This window comes from Lissotriton helveticus, chromosome 1_2 (genome assembly GCF_964261635.1).
Source record: "Lissotriton helveticus chromosome 1_2, aLisHel1.1, whole genome shotgun sequence".
NCBI lineage: Eukaryota > Metazoa > Chordata > Amphibia > Caudata > Salamandridae > Lissotriton > Lissotriton helveticus.
Window position 1 is genome coordinate 102,578,611 of NC_136058.1, and position 22,576 is coordinate 102,601,186.

The 22,576-nt window shown below is 41.8% G+C and overlaps 1 protein-coding gene across 14 annotated transcripts in view; it reads left to right on the forward strand.

Annotated features, from left to right (window-relative positions):
* The window catches only part of DOCK7 (dedicator of cytokinesis 7), an 870,736-nt gene that overhangs the window by 180,079 nt on the left and 668,081 nt on the right, over positions 1–22,576 (forward strand). For all 14 annotated transcript variants that reach the window (XR_013603568.1, XR_013603571.1, XM_078669468.1 and 11 more), the window contains exon 6: positions 6,407–6,619. Coding sequence is in view for 12 of the 14 variants with exons in the window: in XM_078669468.1 (XP_078525594.1) it covers positions 6,407–6,619 (213 nt within the window). In the remaining 2 variants the exon portion in view is untranslated. The remainder of the gene's footprint in view (positions 1–6,406; positions 6,620–22,576) is intronic.

A 22,576-nucleotide genomic window follows, 5' to 3' on the forward strand; every position in this document is an offset into this window, starting at 1 on the left:
GCTCCTCTTCCCCTTCAAAACCCTCTCCGCTGAAGTAAGAAACTCCTTCTCATCAGGTATGAAGGCAGTGGCACACTGGATGTCCTCCAACTGCCTTCAGTGCAACGTCAGCAAGACTGAAGTCATGCTGTTTGGAGAAGCCAGGATGCTATGGGCCCCGGATTGGTGGCCACAGGACCTGGGAGCAGCCCCCGAACCCAAACAGATAGTGAAAAACCTAGGAGTCCGTCTGGATCAAGAACTATCACTAAAACAACACATTAATTACATCTCGGGTTCTTGTTTCCACACCATCAGCCTGTTGCGTAAGGTTTTCCCTCTGCTGCCGGATTCCTTTAGGAGAACGCTAGTTCAGGCACTTGTTCTAAGTCGGATCGACTACTGTAATGGCCTGCTGCTCTCTGCCAATGAAGGCGTGTTGGCTAAGCTCCAGGTTATTCAGAACACGGCGGCCCGCCTAGTTCTTAATGCTCCGCCAAGAACTCCATCTAGACCCCTCCTTGAGCAACTGCACTGGCTCTCAATCCGGCAAAGAACGAAATTTAAAATATGTTGCCTGATCCACAAATGTCTACATGGACAAGGGCCCGCATATCTTGAAAACAAATTTATTCCCTACATTCCAACCCGACCACTAAGGTCTAGCAATAATCTGCTCCTAGTGGTGCCCCGTGCCAGGAAAGCGAGGCATGGGAATAAAGCATTATCAATTGCAGGACCCACATTGTGGAACAGACTCCCTCTGTCCCTGAGACAGTGTACTGAACATTTAAAATTCAGAAGGCAATTGAAAACCGTTCTGTTTAAAAATGAGATCTAGCTTCTGCTCTAATTACACCTCCTGTTTAACCGGCACCAAAAGCGCAGAGATACTCCATCTGGAGTCGATTCAAGCGCTATAAAAACCAGCAAATAAATAAATAAATATGGCCTGCTCAGCCATCCTTTTTCAGTCCTTTTTATTCTCTTGAAGGAATTGTTAGCAGGTCCCGAGAAGGCATACACAACCTGAACCAAGTTTGCTTTAATTTACTCTTCCCTTTCTTCCCTCAAATGACTCGACCTTTCTCTGTGCATCTCAGAATTAATTACACATATGTTAAATGATCCTATAGGTCAGTTTACATATCACGTTACCATTAGCACTATCAATGAGACAACTATGAACATATCATATTATTTACTGGTTTAGGTAAGTGTTCTTGTTTTAGGACGTTGTGTTTTTAGTATTGTGAGTTCATAAGAATTAAACTTGGTGTGCAAGCTGTGGCCAGGCTCTGTGCTCAACCTGCTGCAAACACTTAGGGACTTGGAGCACCTTGTTGGGCCTTCAGCAGGTTTTGTGATCCTCAATGTCTGAGGGGAACTTGCATCTAAGATATTTTGCCACCAGGTTTTGGTCTGCGAATGGTCTGTAAATCAGAGTTTGCAGACTAATGGTCCAGATGTCTCTATCAATGTAACCCTTTAAAAACCACCTGGCACGTTCCTGTAACACATTTCTGTAACACTGATTTCTCAAAATGTACTGGACAGGTTCACATCAAACCAAACAAAGTCACTTCCTTGAGTAAAATTCATTGCAAATTTGGTGCATTTTTTCTGCTTGTGGAGACCAACGATTCATATTGCAAGTTAAAACTGGAAAAGTCACCCTCTGCACACTTTGACATATCTTCATGGAACTTGCCAAATTAGGTGAACATTTTCTGCAGAGGTTTATCATATTGCTTGAACAGCGTCACAGTTATTAAAGAAATGTAAAAATTAAAAAAATGCAATTGTATAAAGTCTTTGGAAAAAAACTACTGATGACCTGCAATGGTAAAAAAAACAATCACCCTATTTCCATTTGGCACTAACATTCTGGAAGTGCATGTGACACATGAAATAAGTACACAATTATAATACCATTTATTTGGACCATTGCAGTTAGGTTTCGGCCCTGGACACATAACTGAAACTGTCACTTTAGCCGTAATTGATGACCTGAGAGCGGACCTTGAGATGGGATTAACATTTAGACTTATCCGCAGAATTCGACACAGTGGATCATCATATCCTGCTTCAGTGTGTTGAAGCTGTGGGTATTGCAAGGACCCCTCATCCCTAGCTGGGGTCATTTTTTAACCGCATGCGTGCGGGCGGAATTCCGCCCGTACTCTGAGATTTCCGAAAGCGCACTTTACGTGACGAGCTGGGCTCGTCATGAGCGTGCGAGGAGGCTACCTCATGACGAGCCCAGCTCGTCATCAGCGTCGAAGGGGTTAAGAACAGAATGAAGTCTGTACAATTGTCCCCATATGTGGCAGATAAGAGCGAGATAAAGTATGATGTACCACAGGGCTCTGCCCTGTCCCCCATTTTTTAACAGCTATATCAGATCTCTCATAAAATAAATGGAAAAGGGAGGCTGAGGTATATTTCATTATGTGGACGATATCCAGATTTTACTGCAGCTGGAAGCTAATGTCTCACTTCAACATAACTTCTGGGACACCATATGTTTTGTCAGTAGATGGATAAGGCTCCACCATTTAAAGCTGGACACTCACAAAATGTAAATAGTAGTAATAAGATTTGATCCAGGGCTCTGGACTAATCAGTTCTGCCCCATGAAATGGGAACACTGCCTAATCCCAAGATAGTTGCTAAAAGCCTGGGAGTAACAGTGGATAACTTACTATGGATGAGAAAATGTGTCTAAATGCATTTTTATCTTAAGGGCTATTATAAATTATAGGCATATTTTTTGGTTAATGCCAAACAAACTATTATGTCTGCAGTAATTGGTTTCCCTGGACTATTCAAATGTTATCTGTTGGATTACCGAAAGGGGATTTGGCCTAGCTTCAGATGGTTCAAAATTCTACTGCCAGGATGGTTTTTAACCTCCATAGGAAATCTCACGTAATGCCACCCCCCCTCCCCTCCACACTTTTAAAGAAATTGTATTGGTTGCCCGTGAATACAGTCCAAAACTGTCTGTTTAACCATTTAAGGCCATTCATGGGGTCGCACTACTTTTATCGCTAAAAGAATGTTAAAGTACTATCCTTTACACACTCTTTGATCCTCTACTGTCAACTTGCTGAATATTCTGCGATTTGAAACACTGATTAGGTAGCCTCAGATTCTCCAGCCTCGCCCCAGTAAAGTGGAACTCTCTTCCTTGTTACCTCCGCTGCATGTTAAAGTTAACATCTTTTAGAAAAGCTCACCTCCGCTGCATGTCAAAGTTAACATCTTTTAGAAAAGCTTGGTTGTTTAAACAGTCTTTTCTCTAGAGTATTGGTGGACTGGTGGTCGCAATGCCTTTCCTGGGCATTCACTCACATGCTCTTTCAGCTCCATCAAACCTCTGGTTGTACAAGCACTTTACACATTTTCATTAATATTAATATAAAATCAACTTTTCAATGAAAACTATGACCTAACAATATCTACACACTGGCCAGTATTAACAATATATATGTTTTGGCTTTTATGTCACCATACTAGGAGAACATTCATGAGGACAAATGAAATGGATGGTTATTGTTGTTATATATTTTTAGATAGTAAGTGGAGTGTTCTTTGGTCCACTTTGGCTAAAAGTGTTACACAAAGAATTATATAATTGATAACTAATATCTTTATTGTTTGCTTGTTGATCCGTCTCAATTGTGTTCATCATGATTCAATTGAACAATGAGTAGCTTTGTCAAGGATGATATGCTCAAGGTATCAAGCTTCTATAGTGGATTACAAAAATACCCTTAATTTTCTATTCTGCCCCAACTGTAAAGGATAAATCCTCACCAATGTCTAAGCACCCCATGAACTCAGCTATGCTCTTCATCTAAAGGATACCAAAAAGCATTAAGTTACAGCTAATGTCATTGTCTGGTAGTTTGTGTGGAGATGCTTATGATGGATAGCTGCTTGATCATGCCCAAGCAACAGAGGTGAAACGGATAGGTATTGTTTTGATATTGTACGACATCTTAAGCCTTCACACAGCACATACAAACTCAGAACTGGATAATATTTGGGAATTTATGCAAGAGTTAGCCGACACTGGCATGGTGGCTTGGATATTAAGTTTAATGAATGAGTAATGATCCTGATACAGAAAAGCTTGGGTCTGAACTGAAAGGCAATTTGATTTTAATGGAATTAAACCAATCCTTTGCTAAAAAAAAAAAGCTTGCTCATTTTGAAAATGTGTTAACATTTATACAGCCATTGGGAACTAGAGATCCTAGCAGCAAAAATTAAAATCATATGATTAAATGTGGTCTAGTAGGGTGGTTCGATAAAGAGTGCAAAACAAGGGAAAACCTCACTAATTCAGTGCACTCTGTAGGGTATACAGGGACATCAGGAGCACCAGAAGTGGCTCCAAAATCTTGATAGAGAGTGAAAAAAAATATTCCTACAGAAGAGATGTGATGCCCTGGATGGAGCAGAGTAGGAGAAAGATACACAAACATACTGAAGGAATTTAAGAGAAGGACTCAGAGACACAAAGAACACTTTGGAAGTGAATGTAACCTGTAGCCTTTTTTTGCAAAAGTATTCAATGCAGCAAACCCAGCAGCAGTTGGTTGTCAATGGACGTTGTCTGGCAACCAAGTGAATTGTCAACTAGGTCTTCATCAATAAGGCTTGATTATGCAAATAGAGGAGGATGTTCAGATGTTACATCTAAGTGCAAAGAGATCTTGGCAAAAGAATAAGTTACAAAAGCAATCCTCGAGCTCACAAAGGGCCATCCTCCAGACCCAGTATGATAACAGTTGAGGGCTTTACCACAATTGTGGCCTTCTCTACTGACACCATTTTCTTACAAGTCTTACGTGCCCTGTCTCTAGATGGAACAGCTGTATAATGCCATTTTACAAGCCATGAATTGCCCAAAATTATGCAAACCAATACTTCTCATGGATATCGATTTACACTATACTTCAGACTAATCCTGATGGTCCAAGATTATTTAATGGAGGAGCTAAACATTTGAAATCTAATCCAAAAAGGTTTGTGATAAGGCTATGCCCTGCCGACCATGTCTTAATAGTTTTGCATATTCTGCACAAATACATCACTTTGAAACCAACAACACTATATTTGGCGTTCTTGGATTTCACACCAACCTTCACTTAGGTACCAAGGGACACACTATGAAAAAAAGAGCTAACCTGGTAAGTGAGCCAGTTTTATTGTCAGTTATTACCGTGTATTCAAGGAAAACCTCCCAAATAAGAAAGAGCCAAAAAAGAAATGTTGAGCGTTTCTACCTTCTCATCAAACAAAGTTGTCTGCATGCTACTCTACACTTCTAACTTTACACAAAAATATGCAACAGTAGGTCTTGCGAGCTGCTCAAGATGTGCCTGTTGTAGAGGGTTCTCTGATCCCAGCGCTGCTGTATGCTGATCACTCCTTTCGGATAGCATGATCCCCAAAAGGGCTCCAAACACAGTTAAGAGATGTTGAGAATTGTTGGCGAGACACAAGAATTGAATAACAATACAAAGAAATCAATGATAAGAGTCTATAGGAAAAAATAGCAGCAGGCAAAAACAAATGTATAGTTTGAGGAGGAGGTTAGCACATTCCCATACTTTGGTATAACCCTGTCTATCAACATGAATTTGAAAGTACACATCACTAAGGCATTTTAGAAGTCCGATTCATTATTCAGTGCCCTCCTTCATGTAAACAGATTATCATAGCAAATTAACATTATGGACTGGGCCATAGTGAAAAGCACATACAGTATATGGGGCTGAACACAAGGGTCATGGGCAATCATGCTGCCATAGCCGATGCCTGCAAGAGAACGTTTGGAAAGTATTGTTTCAACTACCGAGAGCCTTTCCAACTGTTGCCCTGTAGACAATTGTCCGTTATAGTTCTATCCTGGATAGATGTTGCCTGTAATCTATAATATACAAAATTACCAAGTATGTGAATCTAAAGCGATGATAACTTTACAAACATTTGATAATATTTCACCAGTTCTGGCATCATGCCACTTATGACGCTTCCATTCTCTCCTCTTATGAAAGTTTTTATTTTCACCAGCCCCAAAACGAAACTAAATTAAAGCTAAAGACAATAAGTGGGTCCAAAATAATCTGCTTGATGCCAGGAAATATTTGTTCGTATTTCTTCTATAAGCACCACTGTACCAATTCGTATTAGAGTGCAGAAATATAAATAATTATTCATGAGACTTTGTTCACGTCATATTTCATTCTCTGAATCTATTTTTTTTTATGTCACCAGGTTTCTCCCAACAATTCAGTTTCTTTCCAGACTTGATCACCAGTCTCGGAAACAAAGATTAAATATTGCAAGCAGATTTCTTAGTGGTGAAGGTTATTGCATATCTTTCTTAATGCATTTTGTTTCTTCACAGGATGATCTGAAAAGGCGATCCATGTCTATTGATGACACTCCACGGGGTAGCTGGGCCTGTAGCATTTTTGACTTGAAAAACTCCCTTCCTGATTCGTTGCTTCCCAATCTACTTGATCGAACGCCAAATGAAGAAATTGACCATATAAACGAGGATCAAAGAAAATCAAGCAGACACAAAGAGCTTTTTGGATTACACCCAATCCCTGATGAGGTATTTTGCATAAAATATTTGTATGTTGTTTAAGTAAAAAGACTCAGAATTCAAATTCATGTAAGTTGATGTGAAGTTGGAATTATCGATCTAGCTAGATTCACTGTATGGTCAGAGTACATAAAATAATGGGTTTGTAATGCCTGGTACAGTGACCTTGCTTTGTGACCATATGAATTTCGACATTTGAGGAGGCAAATCTTGTTAAAACCACAGTCACAATATTAGATAGGTATAAGGGTGAGCGGAACTCACGCAGTTTCACTCCACAGAATTCCGCGGAGTTACATAAAACCTCCACAAGATTCCGTGGAGTTCCGCTAACAGGCAGAAACATGTGTGTCACACTACTCACGCTGCAATTTAGCGACAGTAGAGAGCTGTGCTGACAAATTTGCACCAACAGCAGCATGCCGTGCACAACAGCATGCCGTGCACAACAGCACGCAGCATTTCAAGTTGATTTTGCTGTCGCTGAAGTAGAAAAAAACTGCTCTAGTGGCAGCAAATCTACTTGAGAAGCAGCCCTCCGACTGCGATGTCCCACATTAGAAAATGGCAGCAGGGGACGCCAAATTTCACTCGCATTTCTGAATGCTCACAGAAAACAATTCTGCCAAATGGCAATTGGTGGAATTTGTCTGGAATTCTGCGTTAAAGGAGTAACGCAGAATTGCCAAATTGTGCCAATTCTGCAGTCGGAATGAAGCATTCCTTCTACCCCTAGATAGGATGATCCAGTGCCTCAGGTCCATTGTATTATCCTATTATAAACTAGTATTTGAGCTGCCCAGGGCTAACGTTGGCAGGCCAACTGAAGATAGGCACTTTGATCTGAAGCTCAAAAAGCAAGGGAAATAACAATGTACCTAAAAGCAGCATGGTTTATAGGAGCTTTGTACTGGAGGTTGGAAGAGGGGTGAATTAAGCAGAAGAAAAGAAAAATTCACAAGCATCGTTCAGTTATTACTGGAGATTGTAATATGAGGAATGGAATTCATAAGAAATAAATCACAGATGGAGAACTGCACTGGGGACCCCAACGCCTCGGAAGTGATATCAGCACATGTAGAAACATATTCTTAAATAAAAAACAGAACTGAGTAAAGCTGCCGAAAACCAAGGCTGAAAATGGACGAAGCTCTAGAAGAATCACATTTTCACCAGTTAATGGGAAGCTACAGACCGTGTATAATTTGATGCTGCTGTTTGATGACAGATTTGCACTATAAAAACGCGTTTGGCTCAAAATGTATCAATTACAACATATTTTGTTACTTTCTGTGTTGGTATTCAATGGAGCAACTAACTTTAAAATACATAGGCAACTGGGTTAGGGTTGACACATGAAGTTGTTTTTGTGCTGTGCTCCAAAGTTTTGGAGAAACTGGTCAATAAACAACTGGTCCATTTTTTAGAAACGAATGAACTTTTAGATATATTTATTTATTTATTTTGAAAGTTTTATATAGCGCGAACAAGATCTTTGCAGATATCAGAGCGCTTTACAAGGGCATGGGGATAAAAAATACAATGTAATAAAGCGTATATACAGAGTAATATATGTGGTAGTTAGGTACAAGGTGCTAGTTACATAGGTGGGACAAAGGACATGAGGTAGGTCACAGGTGAGGTAGTGTCGGTACACAGTGTATAGACAGACAATTGCGTCAATGGTATAAAGTGCAATAATAAGGAGCATATACTTGCTTAAGCGTGTTTAGAATATTTAGAGTTTAAAGCTGGGTACAGTTGAGGTAGGTGTGAGCAGGGTGTATAGTCCCCCAGGTGCGAGAGTATTAGGGGAGTAAGGAACGTTGAGATGGAGAGGGTAAAGTGTGCAAAGTCAACCAGGTGCGTCAATAATATAACAATATACATAATCAACCAGGTGCATCAAACATTATAACAAAATACAAAGAGTGAGCGTATACAGTTAAGTAATTCGATAACACGGGTGGCACAGTAGACCAGGGTCGGGAAGGACTTACAAGGCAGATTCATGAGTGATACGGAGCAATAGATCATGTGTATTTTGCCATGAGGATCGCTTTAACTTCCCTCTTAAAGATTGTTTCGGAGGAGATGAGCCTTGTTTCCGGAGGGAGTGAGTTCCAGATCCTGGGTGCCATTCCTGAAAAGGAGCGTTTATAAGTTTTTTCCTTCCGAAATCTTCGAGGTTTCAGCAAAAGATTGTTTGTGCCTCTAGTAGTTCGGGAGCCACCCGAGATTGTCAGCTTTTGAGTGAGATAGGCGGGTGAATTCCGGTGCACAGCCTTGTGTGTCATGCAAGCGATTTTCAGTTGTATTCTGGCTTCAAAAGGTAGCCATTTCAGTGATTTAAAGTCCAGGGAGATATGCGAGTGTTTTTTTGAGCCAGTGACGAGTCTCGCTGCGGCGTTAAGGGACGCTCTTAGGGGAGCCGTTGTAGTTAGGGGGAGCCCGCAGAGGGCGGTGCTACCGTAATCTATGTGCGGGATGACTATAGATTGTACTGCAGTTTGGAAGTCTTTGGCAGGAAGGAAGGGTTTAAGTTTTCTCAGGGTATTGATTTGAAAGTTCGCTCCTTTGGTTGCCTTGCTGATGTGCTGCTGCATGTTGAGATTGGTGTCCAGTGTTATGCCTAAAGATTTTGCTGAGTCAACTACGATGGGCTGTACATTTAGAGCTGTTAATTGCTTAAGCCATGTTTGGGCCGTGGATATTTTAGCGGGAGGTGAGATCAGGAGGAACTCGGTCTTCAGAGCATTGAGTTTGAGGTGATTCTCAGCAAGCCAGGATTGGGTGTTTCTGATCGTGGTGTTCAGAAGCATGATGTCCTTGGGAGATTGTATTTTGAGATAAAGTTGGGTGTCGTCGGCATACATGTGAAAGTGCACATTAGATGCCTGTAGCAGCGTAGTGAGAGGTTCCATAACTAGGTTGAACAGTGTTGGGGAGAGGGAGGATCCTTGAGGGACGCCTAGCGATACAGGTACCGAAGAGGACAGCAGGTTGTTGCTTTTGAATCTTTGTGTCCGGTTGTGTAGAAATGAGGTGAACCACTTTAGAACAGTCCCAGATATGCCCATTCTTGTGTTTAACAGTTCGAGTAAGTTCTCATGTTTAACTGTATTGAATGCTGAGGAGAGATCCAGAAGGATGAGGAGGCAGGTATCGTTTTGGTCTAGGATTTGGAGGGCATCGTCCACTATGTGAGTCATGGCAGTTTCGGTACTGTGCCCTGCTCGGAAGCCTGACTGATGAGCGTTTAGGAGATCAAACTTATCTATGTGTTTAGTCAGTTGTTGTTGTACACATTTTTCCAACAGTTTAGCGAGAGTGGGAATGTTTGTAATAGGGCGGTAATTGTTTAGATCAGTGGGGTCTGCTGTTGTTTTTTTCAGTAGCGGAGTGACTTGCCCTACTTTGAGGGCGTTGGGGATGGATCCTTGTTGAAGAGAGCTATTGATAATCTTTGACCAGAGTGGGAGAAGCCAAGGGGAAAAGTCTTTTACAGCGTTAGCAGGAAGGGGGTCAGAGAGGTGATTGGAAGGTTTCAAGGTGTTGAGCAGTCTGCCAATTTCTTCTTCGGAGTAGGTGTCAAAGGCTGACCAAGTAGCATTGTTCTTTGGTTGAGGCACTGCTGTGTGTCGGGGGTTGGAGTACAGGATAGCGTCATTGAGGAGATCGAAACACAAGCCACCTTACTTGCAGTATCAGACAATATCAGATCCTTGGTGGACCAAGGTAAAGCTGCTGCACTGATTCTTTTGAACCGAATGGCAGCTTTTGATACTGCATCTCACGACCACCTGCTGCTTATCTTACATGAAAAAGGAATACATTCGAAAGCTCTTCAGTGGTTCACCTCTTTCCTACAAAATAGAACACAAAAAATCCAAATGGCCCCCTTTTCTTCCAGTTCAAAAACTATCAAATACCGAGTCTCGCAGGGAGCCTCCCTGAGCCCCACCCTTTTAAATGCTTACGTCTCCTCCTTAGCTGAGATTAGCAGGAAAAGGGGGTTTAAATCTGCTCCTATGCGGATGACACGCAGCTGCTAATTGCCTTTGAAGAAAAGCATGAGGATACAAAAAATAATTTAATTAACGGTCTCACAGAAACAGCAACCTGGATGATGTACACTGTTTGAAATGAAATGCTGAAAAATCTGAGATCCTGCTTTTCGGTGGAGCACACTTAGTTTGGGACAACACTTGGTGGCACTGGGCACTAGGAGTCGCCCCAGAACCCAAGCGAGTTGCAAAAAATTTGGGCATACTCATCGATAATGCACTGACAATGCAAAATTAAGTTAGAGCGCTGTGCAGCAAAAGCTTTGCGATGCTGAGACTACTACGAATACTTTTTTCATGGATCCCTTTAAACTGTAGAAAGTCCATTACCCAGATTTACTTTCAATCAGACTTGACTATGGGAATGCGCTCTATGTGGGCATGCCAGAGTTTCTTTTTCCCCTACTACAGGTGGTCCAGAATGCTGCTGCTAAACTGGTCTGCAATAAAAGCAAATACAACTCGGCATCTGAAAGTGTGAGGGAACTGCATTGGCTGCCCGTACGCCAAAGGGCTAAGTTCAAGCTCCTGTGTTATGCACACAGAGCTCTACGTAAGAGTGGCCTGCATCTTGCAAGATAAAATAGAATTCTATATTCCCACACGAAATCTAAGATCTCGCCATCATGCCCTGCCCAAGATCACGGGTCAAAAAGGTTAGAGCCGGAGGTCGATCCTTCTCTAAACTGGCAGCCGTTCACTGGAATGAACTACCATTAGACCTTCACTTATCGGATGAATATTTGTCCTTTAGGAAGAAATTGAAAACATGGATGCTCCCCAGAACACAGCCAAAGATACCTACTGTCATCCTGGCTGAGGACCCACCCCTTTAAACTGTCCGCAATCTCCTTCTCCATATCAGGATAGCGCTTTTCTAACACCATGATGTCCCTTGGGATGAATGTTGCGCTTAATAAATATAAATACAATACAAATAGCCCTCCAAGATGGAACAAATGTTTTGAACATACTTTGTCCAGATAGTATGTTATTGTAGCCAGAACAACCTGCACTCAAGGGCGTGTTGCCTTCACGGTACCTACTAGCTAAAAACCCAAAAGTGATGGGGTAGTGGACAGTGTGTAATTGCTCTATAATCACACCATGCACAACTGCACTCACTGAGGAGGGGCGTTTGGGAAGTTAGTGTTTCTTTTCATGCAGTGCATGTATCCCCCAAAAACTTTAATGGCGTTGTGTCAGGGCTGCAGTGCCCTGGAAGAGAACTGTGGAATACTTTTAAAATTCAGGAAGGAAGGTCAGTCTGGCCACATGCCAATACCAGCCCACCACTTGCCACCAATGCTTTAAAAACTCAAGAAAGTTACAGATTCTGGTATGTTTGAGATTGTGGAGTCTCCAGTTACATGACCTAACACAATCAACAAATCACCACAAATGTATGCTTTCATTTGCCTGGAGAGTATGTTGCTCCTTTTTTTTTGCTCAATCAAAAGATTTAAACTCAAGGAAGGAATAACTGAAAATCGTATTATTCTTTCCCCAGATCTTCCTTGGAGATCGTAGCATAGATGAACTAACTTTACAGAAATATATAAGTACAGACTGAACTTTTGCCAGTTTAACTTTCAAAAGTCCTTTTTGACTGGTATCGCAGTAATGCTCCCATGACTCTGGAATCAGTACTAACTTTCGACATAGTAGTGAGCTAGACAAAATCATCCAAAACACAGAATTATAAAAAAAAAAATACATTTTCAACAGGGAAACATAAAGCAACCTCTAATCTACTGAACAAATACTTCTGCACGATCATTATGCTCAAAAACTAGGCTCTTAAATATTCAAAGCACGTTACTGAAATTGAGGCAACTCATTGAGCTTTTTACTACAAACCTAATTTGTGTAATACCTATCAACCATACAATGGTAAATATCAGATGGTTCAACCCAAAAGATTACTCAAATACTACACTAATAGGGCACTTGCCCCCATGTAATTTCATTTCACTGTGCTTGTTTTTTGATTAATTGGTCATACTCATGCGTCTCATGGCTCATTCACAATTTGTGAGAGTACTGCCACCAAGCATCTTGGTCGGAAACTTCCTTTTCTGGTAATTTCAGAGTATGCCCCTCTTCCTGCTTGGATTTATTTATACATTTTGATGTGCTGACATTGCCCAGAGGTGTTAGAGCACTTTACCATAGAGATTAGTCATTACATGGATAGTTACATAAGGTCCAACATTCATAATAAGATTACCATAAGGTCCAGAATTATAAAATAGTAAATCATTATAGAAGGCACAGAATTGGAATTGTTCTAGGTGTAGGTTTAATGAATTACAGCAGTAAATAGGTTGTTTACTGGTGCCATTTTCTGCTAAGCTTCTGATGAGATGGAGATTTATTTATTTAAATGGTTTTATATAGCGCTGGCTAGACCCAAGGGTATCAGAGGGCTTAACAAGGGTTGAGAGTGGAACAAAATGAAATATAACATTTGTACAAAAGGGAAAGTGCAAGAAAATAGGAACAAAATGCAAAGAACAGTAATACATGGACATGAAAATAATGAGTACAGTTAGACCATAGCCAGAATTGTATAGTTGATCTCGCGTGGGTGGTCAGGGATGGTGGGGGGGGGGGTAAAGAGGAAACGGGAAACTGAGGAGAGTGATGGGAGAGGAGATAGCATGTAGGGGTAGGTAGGGAATATAAGAGAGCTAGTAGGGGGAGGGTGGTAATATATTTGGGAATGAGAGGAGGGGATAGTAAGAACGGTATAACGTGGAGAGAACATAGCACCGTCATGGGCAGGTTGTGACCCCCTGTTGGATGGGAGGATTAAGGACCCCAGTATTTGTTTAGAAGGTGCTGCTTGAGCTCTTGTTTGAAGCTAAGGTAGGAGGGGTTGCACCGTAGATCTTTGAGGAGTGTGTTCCAGATAGTAGGCGCGTTTCCGGAGAAAGAGCGTAACTGGGTAGCTTTCTTGTTTACCAAGGGAGGTACTAGCATGAGAGTATTTGTGATTCTCATTTCTCTAAATCTGCCCGCTTTGTGGAGTTTGCCTGCGAGATACAATGGGGTATGCTGTTGCAAGGCTTTATGCGTAATGCAAGCATTCTTGTAGGTGGATCTGCCTTCAATGGAAAGCAGTTTGAGAACTTTGAGGATGGTGTAAGTCTAAGCCAAGGATGTGAGAGAGCATGTTCCCACTGGTTAGGATTAGCTACAGTGTCTTTAGCTAAAGTATCTTAGAAGGAGAAAGGCTTTCAGCTCAGTTTTGAAGGTTTTGAGCGAGGTGGTGGTGTGTAGGTTTGGAGATAAGGAGTTCCATCTTCTGGTGGTGTTACCTGATGAGGATTGTGCCATGAGGTGTTCCTTTTTTAATGTTGTGGTTTCTAGCAACAATACTTTAGTGTTTCTCTATGGTCTAGAGCCTCCTAGTAGCTTGAGTTTGTCCACTAGGTAACGGGGAGTGGATGTGTGTAGGGCCTTTAGGTTGATAAAAGCAGTCCTTTTTTTACCTCATATCATCTCCGATTATTAAAATAAGCACCATTTTTTTAAAACAGATTTTATTAGTTTCCACATGATCACGTGTGTCAATTACAAACATTTACCATTTGTATTTTACGATTGTCATTATTTAACATCTCAATGCAATTAGTACATTGTCGAAATGCAAATTAACTCTATTGCCTTATGTACACACATACAATAAGTTTCTTTAATTTCAGACGTCTTCTTTGAAAATGAATTAGCCAACCAACAACAGTTGCCCCCATCTACCTCCCCCGTTCTGGCCCAGCGTGTCCACAGTCCGGTTTGGTGGTGCATCGTAAGCTGTCGTTGAATATGCGCTTAATGCCTGAGATCGCGCATCGGGCCTAGTCCTGCCTTTACAACCCAGGGTGCCGTGCCCGAACCATATGATCTATTATGTAGCTGGGATACTAAGCAGTAGATCGGGGTCTATAGCTTTGAAGCCTTCTGCAGGGATAGTGCAGGAGCACGGTACTCTATCAATGTGTGTGCAATTGATGGACTGGGTAGTAAAAGGACTATTCCTTGTTTACAGATTTTTTTCATTCTCCATACATTCCCCAGCGCCCACCCACAAAGGGCTTCCTCTTATTTAACAGTAACTTCTCCATGTTAAGGTGGGTGTGATCTATCTAAGGATGTGTCCATGACGTTACAGTCACCTCCTAATATCCATGGCTATGCCTCCCAGTCTACCAGTATTGTGTTCAATCCCTTGAAAAATTGATCCTGGTCGAAATTTGGGGCATAGAAATTACCTAGCACCACCGGCGAGCCATCTAGGGTCCCACGCAGTAGTATGTGTCTACCCTGTTCGTCGACACGCCTTTCTAGCACTACAAATGGAACCCTATGCCTGATCCAAATAGTCACGCCTCTTGAAAAGGCCGAGTAGCTGGTAGAAAAAACCTGCCCTTTCCATTTCTTGCGTACTTTTCCCACCTCCAATGCTGTAAGATGTAATTCTTGCAGGTACATTATCTGCGCCTTGCGCCTGATCAATTGTGCATGCACCCTATGTCGCTTTTGCACCGATCCCAGTCCCCGCACATTCCAGGTAATTAAGTTATAGGAGCCGAGCATGCGTGACTGATGATAGTGTGTATTTGTGGTGTCGGTGGAATTATTGAGCTCCTAGACTCATAGGTTGTCAACCCCTGTGGGCCAGAACCCCTAAACTCCCTTTAAACTGTGAATACAGGGACCAGCCATCGAACAATGCTGGGCCAAACTGAGAACACAACTGCACAATTAGTGCTATATATATATATATATATATATAATTTTTTCCATATGATTTATGAACTCTAGACAGATTTTGTCTGAATAGAAATAATTATAATTTTTTGCACGGTGTTACACCTTTGATGGTTGGTATGTAATTGGGGTGGAGGTAATTGCAGTATAGGCCACTCGGCAACTTTAGTTTTGGATGTTCGGCTTAACATGACAAAATTAGTATAAAGTTGGGCACTAGTCCGCTAAGAAACCTATATGGAAGGAAGGTGTGGGCACTAGACCCAATACAGATGGAAAGGTTCCTGGTTCAGTAACGCCTTGTTTAAAAACAAAAACAAAAATAACGTTACTGCTGTAATTAACATAAATAATGTGTATTTACAATGTTAAGAAAAGTAATTCTTTTTCAATATGAGTGTATTATGATTTAATGTGCAATGGTACAAGTCATACATATGTGGCTCACGCATCCACAACATAGACTTACCATAATATAAGGCTATATGTTAACCATTCAAAAATGGTGACTCTGTTTTCAGTCCGAACACACTGATGCGCAGTGCCTCTTCTATGTTTAGTTACCACTGTCTAGATATGCACGTTCATGAGAAGGCAAAAGTATCGTGTGATCAAGCCACCGCTGGGTGGCGAAACGCGTAGCGGTATCATGGAACAATAAATGGTGATTGTTTAAACCTTCCTCTGAGTGCGCAATTTCACTTTACAAATTGGACTGTTATCAATTTTGACCGGCTTGGGTTCTGCCGGTATTGCGCCAACTGACCACGGGATGGATCCCGGAAAAACCCTTCATCGACTGCAATATATATATATATATATATATATATATATATATATATATATATATATATATATATATATATATATAGTGCATACACATTTAGAGGGTAGTTGCTGCCACCATTCATGTTTGCTTACCCACATGTATGAGCTGTACAGAGCCCGGGAATTACATCATAATTATCACATTAACTGTCATCTTTATAACCATGTAGGAAAAAGATACAATTGTCTGTGAAACCAGATGCCAATGTTGAACCACCGCTGTGTCCTTGATCCGTGCGGCAGACGGGCCACTTCTCTTGGGCTGCACTAGCCCAGCAAATAGTCTGCTGTCTGAAGTGTTATCGTAGGGAACAAAGTAAGACTGTTTTCAGAGTCGGAATGTACAGTACTTTCCTCCGACGAATCCGGGGCCATGCGGAGGCTATCCTCTCTGAAGGTGTTTGCGGCGGCCAGAGCCTCCTCTCTGCTGCGTTGGACCTGTTCGTGTGGGGGGCTTGGCACCTGCAATTTGTGGGCATTTTTAAAAATTGTGTGATCTGCGCTCTTGAGTTCTTTTAGGACTTTGGGACACGTAGCCAGAGTGTGATACTGGACCCATTACCTCGATGCATTCTTCCTCCTCCTCAGGGCTTTCGAAGAAGTACTATTTTTGCTTGTGTATGATCTTCAGACGGGCGAGGAGCAAGAGGGTGTATTTAAGGTTCTTGGTGCGCAGTTTCTTTTTAACTGTTTGATAAGAGGACCTTTGATGTTGGACTGCGTGGGTGTAGTCAGGGTACAGCGATATCCGGTGGTTTTCAAACTGTATTTGCAACTTATTGAAATAAGCACCATTACGGTATGTGGAGTCCACGTGCCCCAAATATTGAATTTTCTTCTTTAAGCTTATTGCGTGGGCTTCCTCGAATCTATCTTACTCACTGCCCAACTGCTTTAAGCAGATGTAATCATTGGACGCATACATTTGCTTAGCATCTCAGCATATCCCAAAAGTCACCGCCCTCCGATCGCTCATCTATCTCTTTGCACAAAAAAGGCCACAGAGTTTATCCACGCTTGCCGGGAAGGTGGAGAGGCTTGAGTCCTTAATTCGCATATTTTGCTTCTCGCAATTAAGATTAAGTAGAATGTTAGATTTCTTTGCTTTGTGTTTAAGAATAGGCCCCCACACGCTGTTGCTTAATCCCAAACATGATTAAAATCATACTTACCTGCATAGTAGAACCCAATGAGAGGGCGATCCTGTAACCCACGGAAAGCCAGAGCTCTTCTAACTTTGGACAGGTGGCGAACATGTGCATATCGTCCGGCTCGTTGCTTCCACAATGTTTGCATATAGGGTCGCCATTACCCCTTATTTTCGCCAGCCTATCCCGGAGTACAGTATAATTTATAAAGAGTAAAGAAGTGGTTCTTCCTTAATGCAGCAGGCTCAACAATCGAGTAAAGTGTAGATAAAGATACTTGCCATAATTCTTCCAGCTCAGTGTCCAGCAAGTATCCACCCCATACCGAAAATGGAGCCCTCATCTTGACATTAGACGCTGTAAGTAGATGTTGATACTACTGCACCACTTCCTTTTTCTTAGACCGGCAGTCTTGAAGGTCCCTTTCCATTTGACTTGTTTGCATTCCTATCCAATCTTGGCTCTTCAGCCATGAGTTCACTTGATAGACTATGAACCTAGAGATTCTCCCCTCAGTCCTGGTTCTCCAGTATTCCCAGGTTAGGTGCTGCCCCTTGTCTGACAACTGCTCCCATCTGCTTATCGTGCACTGTTTAAAGGGGGCCGAAAGAGTATCCAGCAAGCACTCTGTAGAACCTGGGGAGTCCTATATGGTAGACAACTTACTGTAATATGCATGTGATCTAACCTCATACCAGTTTTTTGCTGCTGCTTGAAAACATTTTAGTCTGACCTTAAAGTATTTAGGCGCCCCAGACGTATCGGTAAAGCCCTCCTTGGGAAGACCCTAAAGCATTGCTCTGTACATGGCACCAATTAAGGTCTTGTCTGGGCCGAAAAGTAACACTATATTATTCTTGAGCTGAAAGGCCCAGCAATAAAGTTGGAAGTCTGGAAGCCCCAAACCCCCCGCTCCAGCCTTTCTCCCTAATTTCTACCAGAGAGGTAAACCTTTGTTGCCCCAAATAAAATATGTAATTTTCCCCTGCAGGGCTTGAATGACATTTTTATCAAAGTTTAGGGTGATATTGTCGAACAGAAAAGTGACTTTAGGAACAGAAGAAGTGTAATAATTCTTACCTAATGTAGCTAACAAAGACTTGCTCATACCAAAATGGTCTAAAACTGCCATAAGATACCTCCAATTAAAGTGATCAAACACTTTGGCTGCGTCCATGGTAACGACCTGAGGTTATAGCTAGGTCTATTGAACGTATCAGCAAGTGGTTCAGTTCTCTCAGGCTTCTCCCTGGCAAGAAGCCTTTTTGGTCCTCATGCATTAGGTATTCCACTACTTTATTTAAATGTGCTGCCAGTATACTGGTAAAGACTTTATCATCACTACTGAGTAATGAAATTGGGCGATACAATTGGCACTGAAGGGGATTCCTACTCCCTTTGGGATTAAACTATTACTGCTTTGTCCCATGTTTCCGGGATGGGTATACCTTTGATAAATATAGAGCTTGATCCAAATTGTAATAATCCCGTCAGCATTTACTGCATAAAACTCGCTAGGAATTGTATTGGGACCAGCAACCTCGTCTCTTTTTGCTTTTTTAATTGCTGCCAGCATTTCACTACCTGTTATTTCCTGACACAGAAACTGTTATTGTTCATGTGATAGCTTAGGGAGGTTTTTCCCTTGTAACCATGCCTCTGTCTGCTTTGTTTGTTAAGAGGTCTTCTGTGTATAAATCTTTAAAATACTCATTATAGGCTCGTTTTATCTTGCAGGTCTCCTACACCATGCTATCTGTGCTATCTATGATCTTCTTAATATAGTTCTGATTCCTTTTCAACCTTGCTTTCCATGCCAGCAGTCTCCCACAGCATTCTCGATTCACTATATCCCTGGCTCTGCCCGGGAGGGGGAACACGTGGTGAGGAGCATGGGGGGGAAAAGCTGAAAAAATTTGATTCCTCATGTCAAGGTAGAAGGGTAGCATCAAATAGGAGTAGCAATTGGAAAAAGAAAAAAAAAAAGAGGAAAAATAAAAAACAAAATGATGAGTATAAGCGATGAAGGTAATATAAAAAAGAAAAGGGTTCTCTAAATACTCTGTTGGAATGTTAATGGGCTGCAGGTAAAAAAAAAGGCAACGTATTATACTGCAGTACTTGAAGGAACACAAATCACAAATAGTCATGTTACAAGAAAACCACCTAAGAATGCAGGAATGTAGAGATTTATTGTTAAACATAAGGTGGATGGAGACTATTGGAGTCCCCCATCAACCACAATGTACTAAAGGTATAGCCCTGATCTATAAAATGAGATCTGGAGTAGGGCTGACAAAGTGTAAAGCGGATGAGGGAGGCCGCTGGGTTTTTGCCGAGATTAATATACATCAAATTCTGTGTACGATAGTGAGCTGGTTTGGCCGGATATTAATGACGACTCTCATTTGGCAAACCTTTTTCCAGCCTGGTAGATTTGAATGCACCTATTATCTTAGGGGGTGACTTTAACATTCTTTTAGACAATAACCTTGATAGATCGTCAGTACCGATTCAGATTAACTCCCCAAAGATGACAGCTTACTTATATATATACTGGAGAATTATAACCTATGCGATGTCTTTCGTAAAGTAAATGGGAACTGCAGGGACTACACCTACCATAGTAAAAGGAACAGCCTCTATTCCAGACTAGATTACTTTTTTATGGACAGGAGAGAGGTGTAGAAAGTGGCATGGATAGAACATTTCCCTATTCAGCTCTCAGATCACGCAGCTCTGCCGGTAAAAGTGGAATTCGGTACAAAAGGGGGTGGTGATGGACGGAGCATCTGAACCAATCAAACACTCACACCCAGTCAAAAGATCTGGGTTTAATCCATCACCGTTCTTTAGCCCACTCTGCCACCCCAGTTCAGACATGGATATATGCAAATCAGTCTGACTCTGTGCCTCATGGGAACAGTCCAGCCCGAACTGCCAAGCCATGCCTTCCCTGGACCGGAAACAAGCTTCCGAGGACCGGATTCTGGCATTACAGCCGTCTTCAGCCCGGCTTGCTTGAATCCAGTGGCAAAGTGAGCAAGGGACTCACGTCTGAGCATACCCTGCCACACTTATGGCGGCCAAAGCGGTACAAAAGGGGGTGGTGATGGACGGAGCATCTGAACCAATCAAACACTCACACCCAGTCAAAAGATCTGGGTTTAATCCATCACCGTTCTTTAGCCCACTCTGCCACCCCAGTTCAGACATGGCTATATGCAAATCAGTCTGACCCTGTGCCTCATGGGAACAGTCCAGCCCGGCTTGCTTGAATCCAGTGGCAAAGTGAGCAAAGGTAAAAGTGGAATTGGCAGATACAACGGGGGAAAGGAGGTGGACAGTCAACAGAAGGATCTTACTTAGGGAAGGGATGGTGGCAAAGTTAGCTCTGGCAACAGAGGAGTTTTTCTCTTGTAATATGACATCAGCTCCCCCATATAGTTTTGGATGCATATAAGGCTTAGTCTAGGGGATTCTGAAATGTCTATCGATCAGTTTGGCCAGGGAAGAAAAAGCGGAATTCTCTGGACTGGAGGAAAATATGGCAAAAATAGAAAAGCTATTAAAAAAGGACATACTGAGCAAAGAGGAGGAAATAGGGAAAGAGGCAACCCTTGAGGAAATACAAATGAAATTTAGAGTAAAGTCAGAAGAGAAGGTGTTGCAGCAGTGGGAAGATAAAAGTTGTGTTGTATATACCCTTCATTCATTGGGCAGCCAGCGGCGAGAGATGTGGTAATTTTACGGCCCCGTAGATGAAGCGTGCTGCAGAGTGTAGGGCTGATTTCATGGAGGGTGAGATGGGATTTTGTCAGACCTGTCAAGAGAGAATTGAAATAGTCGATTCTGAAGAGCACTCGTATTTGAGCGAGGGATTTCAGATCTTGTGCTGGAATGTAACAGCGGATACACCAGAGAACACACAGTTGATATAGCGTGTTTCTGGCCATGGTGCTGATTTGGGAGTGTAAATGTACTCTTTTGTTTAGGGCGACTCCAAGGAATTTTGCACTGTCATCAATGGTGGGTTTGCTGTTGAGGATGTTAAGTGTTTCCATCTTGGATTGTATAAGAAATGTTTATTTTTTTGCAGAAGAGATGAGTAGGAATTCAAATGTGGAAGGGTTCAGTTTTAAATTATTTTAAGTCATCCAGTCTTGAATGGAGTTTTGAGTGACGGTGAGGCACGAGATGTCGTTTGGTGAGGAGACCTTTAGATACAGTTGGTTCATATTGATGGTAGAAATTCCCCGCCTTTCTTGCTAGGTAGTGTTGAGAAGCAGGTTTATTTAAGTACACCAATACAATAGAATTGTCTCATCCATATCAGCTGCTGGAGTCCAACTCACTTGCATCAGTGTACCTTTGCCTACATTCTCCCTTAATGTTCTACGTTATATCTCTAAACATCACTGCCTCAATTCACAGACAAGACACCACACACCTCCCTCAAAATAACGTAAAACAAAAGCACAAAACGTATACACTATACTCTTATCAGATTCTATGTTAACTACATACAGAGTACACAATTCAAAGCATTGAGCAATAACAAGCTGAAAAGAAAATCATGTGGGCACCAACATATTGTTTCACCGCTCCTCGGCAAAGACCAACACATAGCATGAAACAAAATCTTCAAATGTTTGGGATGCAATGTTGTGTGCACACTTCTCAAAGTAGAGGAAACATGCTATGCACCCACAACACCATCCCAGTTTTTGATGTTATCGGCGACAACAGCCACTCTGTTGCGACTAATACTCAATTTAACAGCATTGTGAAACAATTTGACCACTTCAAGAGGTGTAGAAAATGTAGAAGATTTCCCTTTTTGGGGAAATTTCTGCCTTACCATATCTCCCGCTTTAGCCTTTGTTGACGAGACAGCATGTTTCCTATCAAAATAACATTTTTGCCACTCTACCTATGCATCTTGGGCTACCTCCCATTCACTTGAGACTGGGCACTTGCCTAAATCTCACACCTTGGACACATCATAGTGATAGGTTTCCAATCGCTGAACAACTCTAAATGCATTTTGTTTGTGACGGAATGAGGAGTGAGGCGATATAAGTTCACTGTTTCAACAGTTTATGGCCTCCAGTCTCTGTTTTGAGATTTTGTCATTTGTATAGGTTGTT